Source organism: Stomoxys calcitrans, chromosome 3 (genome assembly GCF_963082655.1).
Source record: "Stomoxys calcitrans chromosome 3, idStoCalc2.1, whole genome shotgun sequence".
Classification (NCBI taxonomy): domain Eukaryota; kingdom Metazoa; phylum Arthropoda; class Insecta; order Diptera; family Muscidae; genus Stomoxys; species Stomoxys calcitrans.
The window spans coordinates 162,482,762-162,493,432 of NC_081554.1; the positions used below are offsets into that span (position 1 = coordinate 162,482,762).

At 41.3% G+C, this 10,671-nt stretch overlaps 1 protein-coding gene across 1 annotated transcript in view; it reads left to right on the top strand.

The window, feature by feature from the left end:
• The window catches only part of LOC106083535 (probable splicing factor, arginine/serine-rich 6), a 33,374-nt gene extending 27,480 nt beyond the window's left edge, over positions 1-5,894 (top strand). The window contains exon 3 of the mRNA XM_013246624.2: positions 659-5,894. Within this exon, the coding sequence (XP_013102078.1) occupies positions 659-1,037 (379 nt within the window). The 3' untranslated portion in view covers positions 1,038-5,894. The remainder of the gene's footprint in view (positions 1-658) is intronic.
• The last annotated feature ends 4,777 nt before the right edge of the window (positions 5,895-10,671 follow it).

Genomic DNA, 10,671 nt, shown 5'->3' on the forward strand with positions numbered 1-10,671 from the left:
ACATACTTCTGCAATATCGCACAAATCGGTCTAGATTTGGATAAAGCTGCCGTATATATCTATCTCTCGATTCAAGGTTTTGAGCCCATAAAAGGCGCATTTATTGTCCGATAACGCCGAAATTTGGGACAGTGAATTGTGGTGGGCCCTGCGACGTTTATCTTCAATTTCGCTCAGGTCGGTCCAGATTTAGATATAGCTGCGATATAGACCGATATATCGATTTAAAGTCTTGGCCGCATAAAAGGCCCAATTATAATCCGGTTTCACTGAAATTTAACACAGTGACTTATGCAAGGCTTTTCGACATCTGTGTCGTATATGGTTCAGATCGGTTTATTTTTTAGATATAGCTACTAAAAAGATCAATATTTTTTATACACAATTGAACAATTACTTGTACTTATTAGTATTTGGTCCAAATCGGAATATATTTCGATATAGCTGCTATTGGGCATAAGGTATGCATTTTTCACTGGAATTTGACAAAAGGTGGTTTACATATATAACCGAGGTGGTGGGTATCCAAACTTGTTTCTTTTTTAAACTTTCCTATAGATCTTAAAAAATCACCCTTTATTTGGAAATCCATGGTGGTGGATTACCTTTATATTTAAATGATATTTATGGTTTTTTTTTTTTTTTGCTTATTTTGCAGACATTCCCGCAGTCGCTCACGCAGTGTATCACGAGGCCGTCGGTCTCACTCAAGATCAGCCTCACGTTCACGCAGCCGCTCAGTTTCTGCAACTAGAGAAACTACACGAAAATCTAGAGAGGTATATGGGCGATCTCGTGAAAATGGACGCGAAAATGGAGAAACCGCTTACAGATACAGTGATGAGGATCGCAATGGAGCCGGAGGTCCTACCGTTGCCGATTCACCATCGCCAAAAAGACGTTATGAACACGATTCACCGTCGCCCAAGCGCATTACTCATTCAAAACGTAGTCGCACAGAGTCTTCACGCAGACATGGCGGCGGCGGAGGTGGTTCCTCGATTTCACGTTCACGCTCAAATTCCCACAGAGATTAGCAATTATTGAGCAAAAATCAAGTGGCAGCATATATAAAATGAAAACATTATATAATTTCTACCACAAACACACACACACACACATATATTTATATATATATATATATATATTTTTTATTTCGATCAACCACATCATCCTTTTAAACTAGACCTCATAAATAGCTGCTAGCAAGGTATAGAAATTAGGAAATAGATGTTAATCGGGACAAAACACACCACACCATCAATAAAACAAAACAAAACAAACAAAAAAAACAACCATTCAAATACACTGTCCCTAAGCTGAGTGGACAGAGCAGTATTCAATGATGATGAAAAAAAAAGACTTTGTAATTGCAAATACTTTTTCTCTAATTTAATTAAAAATTATACATATATTCTTTCTACTTTGTATAAGTTTATTGTAAACACTTTTATTTTTCTTTATTTGATAATTTTTTTATTCTGGACAAAGCTGTTTAAAGATTTTTAATTTATTTTTTTTTACAAACTAAAAACCTACAACAAACAGCAGCCTAGGCCAAATCAAACAAAAGTCAAATCATTATACATTTATAGTAATATGCATATATAAATTAAAATGAAAAAGAGAATAACAAAGATGTCATTGAAAATAAATCTGAAATCGATCATATGTATGAGAACACACAATTAATTCCCTTACTTTAACTTCCCCCACCTAACCACAATTTTACCAAAAATATTCTGTTTTTTTTTTATATAGCCAGATTTTTTATTTTTCCCATACAAGGATTGTTTTATGCACAATCTTTTCTTCCTCTAATCGAATCACTTCCATTTTATTGATATCGAGGGAAATTTGGTAAACAGAAAAACACACAAATGAAAATGCATTACAGCAATAGCTAGATAGGATACACGCGCTGGACGTGGGAATAGGCGGACTTTTGCCTAAAATAGCTGAATGAAGAAAACTCCAGTCCATTGGGGTTCTGCCCCGATTTGCCTGTCTTCTCACGATACATTTGTCCTTTTTTTTCCTGTGTATTTAATTCAACTGCCTTGCACAATACTCTTTGTATTTTCTCTCCTAAGAAAAACACGGTGGTTCTAAGATGTCCAAGTAAAGCGGCTAGCGACTGGAGTTGCGTAACCCCACCTAACAACCTAAACTAACCTAGTCAATGTCGGCGTAGAGACTCCCATAGTCTCCTTTCTCGCAGAATAGTAGATCGATTGTGGATTGCCACCCAACTTCAGCTGAGTTGCCAACGTAAATTTTTTTTATAGAAATGTCAATTTCTGCATTGAATTGCATACTTTTTATACCCTCCACCATAGGATGGGGGCATACTAATTTCGTCATTCTGTTTGTAACTCCTTGAAATATTCGTCTAAGACCCCATAATGTATATATATTCTTGATCGTCATGACATTTTAAGTCGATCTAGCCATGTCCATCCGTCTGTCTATCGAAAGCACGCTAACTTTCGAAGGAGTAAAGCTAGCCGCTGGAAATTTTGCACAAACACTTCTTTTTAGTGTAGGTCGGTTGGGATTGTAAATGGGCTATATCGGTCCATGTTTTGATATAGCTGTCATATAAACCGATCTTGGATCTTGATTTCTTGAGCCACTCGAGCGCATAATTCTTATCTGATTTATCTGAAATTTTGCATGAGATGTTTTATTATTACTTCCAACAACTGTGCAAAGTATGGTTGAAATCGGCCCATAACCTCATATAGCTGTCATATAAACCGATCTTGAATCTCGACTTCTTGAGCCTCTAGAGGGCTTAATTCTAATCCGATTTGGCTGAAATTTCACATGACGTGTTTTGTTATGACCTCTAACAACTCTGCCAAATATGGTTCAAATCAATCCATAGCCCGATATAGCAGCCATATAAACCGATCTGGGATCTTGACTTCTTGAACCTCCAGAGGGCGTAATTACTATCCTATTTGGCTGAAATTTTGTACAACCGCTTCTCCCATGGCCTTCAACATACGTGTCAAATATGGTCTGAATCGGTCTATAGCCTGATGCAGGTCCCATATACACCGATCTCCCTATTTCACTTCTTGAGCCCCTAAAGGGCACAATTCTTACTCATATTGTCTGACATTTTACACATTGACTTTTACTATGGTCTCAAACATTCAATACAGTTATGGTCCGAATCGGCCCATAACTTGATATAGCTGCAATATTATAGCAATTCTTTTCTTTTATCCTTTGTATGCCTAAGAAGAGATATCGGGAAAAAAACTCTACAAATGCGATCTATGGTGGAGGGTATATAAGATTCAGCCCGGCCGAACTTAGCACAATTGCCCATCTGCTTTCGCAAGTATCCATGCTATAAGTTTTGCTCAGTGTGGTTGTATCCGTGTCTTATTTTATCGGTGGCTTTGTTCCTCGGATACCCCAAACACAGCTCATCTGCAAATGCAAATTTTGCCCATGAACATTCCACTAAGGAACAGGGGCAAACTTCTCACATATCAATGAGTGCAGTCCGATTCAAGTTAAAGCTCAATGATAAGGGGCCTCCTTTTTGTAGCCAAATCCGAACGGTGTGCCGCAGTGCGACACCTCTTTGAAGAGAAGTTTTACATGACATAGTATCTCACAAATGTTGCCAGCATTAAGAGGGGAAAACCACAGCTGAAAAATTTTTTCTGATGTTCTCGCCAGGATACGAACCCAGGCGTTCAGCGTCATAGGCGGACGTGCTGCGCTATGGTGGACTGCCCATCTGGTTTAGCAAATATCCGTGCTTTTGCTCTCTATAAGATCTAAAGTAGTATCCATGTTTTTTTTCTTGTTTTATCTGTGGCATTCTTTCTGATCTGATCCTCATCAAGCTTCTTTAGGTGAGCAAACTTGTTCCGGTCGTGACGCCAATAACTCGCCTTGTCATATCGAGCATCATAGGCACTCAGTATATGTACAAGAGCCGGTTCCGCTCGACCCCTCACTGAGACTCTCCGTTCGATACCGCTGATTGTTCGCGACAGCCGGTGCAGCTACACCGTAGGGAGCATTCCACTATCCGTAATCTGTGGACGCGGTTGATAGCTCGCAGCATCATAGGCACTCAGTATTTGTACAAAAGCCGGTTCCGCCCGACCCCTCACTGAGACTCTCCGTTCGATACCGCTGATTGTTCGCGACTGCCGGTGCAGCTCCTCCGTATGGAGCATTCCACTATCCGTAACCTGTGGACGCGTTTGGTAGCTCGCAGCTTCATATGTACTCAGAATTTATGCAAGAGCCGGTTCCGCCCGACCTCTCACTGAGACTCTCCGTTCGATACCGCTGATTGTCCGCGACTGCCGGTGCAGCTACTCCGTATGGGGCATTCCAGCTTACGGCTAAGCCTGTCGTGACAGCAATGAACACCACACAGATCGTATCTCAATATTTCAGCCCGTGTGGTGCTCACAGCTATCCCGTGACGGGGTACGTAGCGGATGATCCCGATAAAGTCCTTCATTGGCAAAGGCTGCCGCCTCTGTGTACATTCACACTGCTATAACAACAACAGTAGATTTTTTCTCTCGCTTTGACTGGCCTATTATCTCTCTCGCTTTGACTGGCCTACTATGCCAATAGCATAGACGTTCAGCATGCATTAGAGCCAATATCGTGTGGCGTTTGTTCAAAATCTACAGACTGGCTTTGGTTCGGGGAGGTTCTTTTCCGTTTTAGTCAAGTTTGTCGGGGACAGTTTGTTTTGCAGGGATGCCAAACATAGACATGGCTTCGAATATTCTGCAAAATTTCAAGCGGCTATCTTTATAGGTGCGAACGCAATCTTCAGAATGTCAAGACGTAGCCTGTCCTATTTATAAGCGCCATCATTAAGGTGTCAAGTCCTGGGACCCACAGAGAGTTTAGCTCGGTTAGAGATTAGAATGTGTCTTATAACGCTGAAAGCCTTATTTCGAAACCTGGTGAGAACATCGGTCTCAGCGACGCAGCCATGTCGCTCTAAATAATACTGTCCGATTTAAGTTGTACTAAAACTCGAATCGGCCAAAAATTTGTAATTTTGCCTCGGACCAACAATACTTTCGCTGGCTGTAGTTTTCTAATGGATGGGACAATCACCACTTTATCGCAGACGTTTGCATGTCTGCTTTACCGTTGCCTCGGGCCATCCCTTAATATGGTTGAAGCCTTAGCTGCAGCAAGCCTTTTAATTACCGTGATGACAAGCAGATTTGCCAGAAAGGCATTTAGATTCCTGGCTGGCCTCGGACATCAGTTGTTTTGACGATGATGGGGAAGGATGTAAGTGACAGACGCACCAAAGGCCTTCTTGAGACCTAGCGTTACTCGGTGGGTACGATGGTGTGCGGCACTCGATGCATCGTAAAACAGGAGAAGTGTGGTGCCAAGCTATCCGCAATGCTCCAGAAACTAGAAAAGGAAAACGTGGTGCGGGGTGGCATCTAGAGCTGTCGGCAGGCCTCTTGAAACTAGAACTTGCACAAGACGCGCCGGCTGGAGTTGTTGACAAGCCACCAGAGACGGATAAGACACGGCGTGAGGAGTTATCTTCAAGCTAGCAGAAACTAGACCTGTATGGCGGCTGGAGCTTTAGATTCGAACCTCGTTTCCTAGTTCCTCGGTTAAGGTCGATTACTTTTTCTGTCTAGTGAAATTGTGTTATTTTTTCTGTTTGCTACGATTAAGGCAATTGATTTTTTGTTTTAAAATCTTAAAATGTGGTTTGGATCAAACAGACCTTTTCCTCAGCAGACAAACATAGCCAGTACATACACATCCATACATTTCCTATGACATATTATAATTTGGGATTACAAATGAAATTGTAACATTAAGCCTAAATTTGATCAATAAAAAAAATTCCAAATGAATTTGTTTTTGTTTTTATTTCTTGTTTATGACTACCTTGTTCGCGTTCTGACTGTGACTAATGTTCCCGAAGAGAAGAGGCAGTGGTAGCAGCTCTTTTTCACGAGACAATAATCGGTCAACAGTCATATAAGGCGAAATAACAGTGACTGATTCTAAAGGTAAGTGTAACATTTTATTCAGTAATTTAGAAGGAAATCGATAGAAAGAAGGTGAAAAGGAGTGTCATGCATCGGGTATATGCGCTCCAATCAAATGTGTTACCAGCTGAATCTGCTGAACCTACCGACCGTTTCGTTGTTCCACAATGAGGCATGCGCATTCGTCGCCCACTCCCTTAACTCGGACTGCGTCAACCCGAAAAGCTTCGGGTTAACCAAGTTTGTTGACGGCAGTCCTCTAGCCTTCACCGCCAAATCGTCTGCCCTTTCATTATCCTTTACTCCGTTATGGCCCGGCAGCCAAACGATGCGGATTTTCCCATCCTCAGAGAAGGCGTTAATCTCCTTACACTGCAAGACTGTTCGTGACCTTACCGTCCTGGCCGTTATTGCCCTTATGGCAATTTTACTGTCGGTAAAGATGTTCACACTCGACGTCCTCGCGTTAGCACCACACCACTTCACACATTCAGTGATCGCCGGGATCTCCGCCTGCAGGACCGTATTATGGTCAGGCAGTCTAAAACAGGTGTCGGTCCCTGGATTTTCAATGTAAACCCCCAGGCCCACTTTGTCCCTAGCTTTGATCCATCCGTGTAACGTGATCTTCCAGATGGCAATACTAGGGTTCCGTCAATCCAAGACTATGCCAATGGCAGAAGTGCGTCGCACTCGACTTCAAGGTTCATTTCAGATATCTAGAATAGCCTCCACTGCCCTAGTGAGCGTGGTCCTCAGCGCTCCGCCTATGTCAAGACAACATGTTCTCTGAACCTGTTGTATGGTCTTTATGTTGCACTTTTTCTCCATAGCAGTCCACCAAACTACTGAGGTGTAAGTAAGTATTGGTCTAATCACTCTCCTGTAGAGCCAGTGTACTATCCTAGGATTCAGGCCCCATTTCGAGCCTACGGCCCGTCTACACAGTGCCCAACATCTGTGAGCCTTCTTAGTACGCTCCTGAATGTGACACCTCCAATTCAGTTTCTCAGTTTCCTGTCCAAGATCACACCTAAGTATTTGACCTTGCCAGATATCGAAATCATCTTATTGAGGAAACGTGGTGCGTTAAATTCGCCCACCTTCGTCTTCCTCGTGAACAGGCTTCTCTGGGTTAACATTGAGACCTCTGGGTCTAGCCCAGTCATATGCCATATGCAAGACCCTTTCGGCCCTTCTGCATAGCTCGTTCGGATCCTTACCCCTTAGAAGTATTATAACATCGTCTGCGCAGCAGATGGGTTCAAATCCCTCCTCAGTCAGCATCCGTAATAGGTCATTTATGGTGGTCACCCATAGGAGTGGCGATAAAATGTCCCCCCTGTGGAGTGCCCTGTACCACTTTCTCCCTATATTTATGCCATTGGACACACAATTTTGTTACGTGTCCCTCTATGCGGCCTAGAAATGACTTAGTGCCTCGACTAGCTCTCGCCGTTTTCTCCTGGGCGGTCCCAACCCGTCATTTCGGCCCAAGGTACGCAGCAATCAATAAGAAGTCCTAACATAAAACGAACAAAAATCACAACAAACAGATTCACTTGAGTGGGAGGCAGATGTTGGCCCCCAGTCGCCCACCCCACCATGGCCATGAGGATTCCCCTCCTATTATCATGGCCCCGAAAACCCGCTCACACCACACCACTTACCTCACGTCAAACCTCCTTTCGAAAAGACAATTACCACACCATCTTTGGTTTGCACAATAAACAATCAAAAATACATAATTTTATTAATAATAAAAGATTTGGTCTTTAAAAAAAAATCTAGCCTATTATATTTATGTAGTGTCAAAACAAATCTAATAAAACAAAAAAAAAAAGGAAAATTATCAAAACACAACAATTATTTAATATTAACAAAAATTGTCATACAATTAAACGAACGGTCCGCAAGACCTGTGTATAACCGAAATGATTTCACAATCGAACAAAAAAATTAGGATATGCAAAGACTGTCTTAATAAAGGCTAGTTTTCCTCATAATAAAATACTACCAAAAAAAATATTATACCTAGACAAAACCCCTACCTAAATGAGCTCAAGTAGCCAAGGAAAAGGTCTAGTTATGATTCGGTCTAAGAATTATTGAATTTACTTTGCAACTCCTATCACAGCTTAGGAACAAAAAAACTGTTAATGAGACCTACAAATTAACATATAAAAAGAAATAAAATATAATAAAAATAATATGAAATATAAAAAAAATATATGGAGGCCTAAAAAAAAAACAATAAAACAAAAATGTCAAATCAATATTTACAAAAAATAATAAAAAATATAGATAATCCAAATGTTGAAAACGGCAGCAAAAATCATTTATGTCGCTTGGAAATACATATGATATTTCCGGTTCAGATTTCTTGTTTAGGGGTCATTAATATGCCCATATCGTATATCGTAAAAATGCACAAAATCGTATATCGCCCTGACACCTCTTTGGTTGTTTTATCCTCTCGATATGGTTAAATAAACATCCGGCCTGGACGCCAGAGGGAGCCTAACCTCAACTGGGTGACACAAAAAGAGTCACCAATCCAAGACTGGAGGATTTGTCGTCTCTCCCTTACTTTTTAATTATTTCGGGTGTATTTGGCGGGTAAAATTCAATAAGAGACTACACGTCCTACCTTTTTATGATTCGTGTTGGGAAATTTGGTCCAATTTCCTGTTTGTGATGCAACTGGTGGAACAGGACGGCACGGTCGGCTATTAGAAGACCGCTTCCCAAGATACTTCATTAATTCATTATCAGTACGGGAAGAAAAATACCAGCCTCCTGACGTCCAGGAGGCGTTGTGTCCTATATAAAAGAACATAACTGGTAAAAGCCCTTAGGCACAATCTATGGCACAATCATAACTTACTTCGTGTATTGGACAATAAAAAAAAATATAAGAAACAGAAGCACGACCGTTTTTCCGCCACAATTAGAAGTTAAAATTTTATCAAAAATAACTAAAAACAAGAACAAGGTAATTTAACAATTTTCCCACTTGCTTATTCAAATAAATACACGGGCTTACTTCGCAATAACCACAAAAAAAAACACAGAAAAATAATAAAATGTATATGCAATGACGCCAGTAACTGAACCAAACTATTCGGGAAAATTCCCCGAATACCTCCTTTTATTACCTTGCTTTCACTCAAATTCCCCAACAAAACAGGCCTTTTACCTTCCAGTGGCCATCTTTAATTTCTCGTCTCTCATTTGTGCCACTCTACGCGTTTTTCCTTTTCGCAAAATCTCCGCTCAATTTCAAAACCGCAGATTTTGAATGAAAACTGCGTTATCTGGTAGTACGATGGCAACAACAATTTCGGCCAGTGTAATTCGGTGGGCAGTATTGGCAACGCGATCCGGCGATAGCTGTCAATCGACAAAACAGCTGTTCATTAGAAACCACATTCCCCACCGACAGCACGCAGCAAGAAACACCAGCAGAATTAAAAGGATAAAAGGAGTAAACCCACAAAAAAAATTAATAAAAATAAAATCCTCGAGGCACCCTGAACCGTGATAGTGAATCGGCAAGATGCAGTTGTGAGTTTCCAGGTGGTTTCTTCTCCCACGGGGAGAAACTATCCTAGAAACCCACAACTTGCATCCCCATACTCACTCCACGTTTTCTTCAGGCAGTGGGATTAAATCGCGAATCATTCCGTGGGCACCCTGAGTCGCATTAATGGAATGGCTAGATGTTGTCTTGGATCTCCCGACCTTTTCCTGCTCCGTGCAGCTGAAAATGTGGAAATACAAAACTTACATCCCCAAATCCCTTTGGCGGCTCAGGCATACGAATGCATAACAAAGAACAAAAAAAACAACAACAGCCTGTGCATGGCAAACCATAGCACGATACAAGCCTGGTTGCCGTCCGCGTGTGCCCAGGAGATCTCTCCAGCTCCTCCAGCAAATCCAACAATAGGAGCTGGAGATAATTCGTGGTCCTGAGGCCGCCACGTAGGCGAAAAGGCCTCATACCAGGGGAGACCTACGCCAAATTTTTCTTTGCCCTATTGTGAGACGAAAAATATTGTCCCGCAACAAAACACCTGGGCTTTCGAGGATCCGATGAAAGGACTGGTGTGCGGGCCCTGAACTCATGACCAAATAATGTCCATGAACGTGGGGAACTCCCACAACCCTGATATTAAAAAGCCGGGCCTCACGATATCTATTAGGGAAGTACATCAGTCGGAGTCCACCTCATAAGGAATTTACTTTGTGTCCTTTCTATTTTCAGACGTGTAGTCCTCATAACATCTATGACGAAGGCCATAAAGGCTCGAATAATTATCCCAATCAGGGTGAGTTCTCATATAAAAAAAAATAAGGAGAATTTGAAGCGGTCTAGAAACTGGCCGAACACCGTGATAAAAGATTTAGTAAATTATCACTAAATGACACATGTAAAGTTACAAAAAAGATGGGTATAATTACGGATCGGTCAATATAATTACCAAAAGTAAAATCACAAGATATGTATAATTATGCGGATGGTCAAACAAAAATCAGGTACTTCGGTATATATCACAGAAAGGAGTTATATTGCACTATAGTATAGAACGTGATTACATATTAGGACGAATACAAACCAACAAACATGAACTTA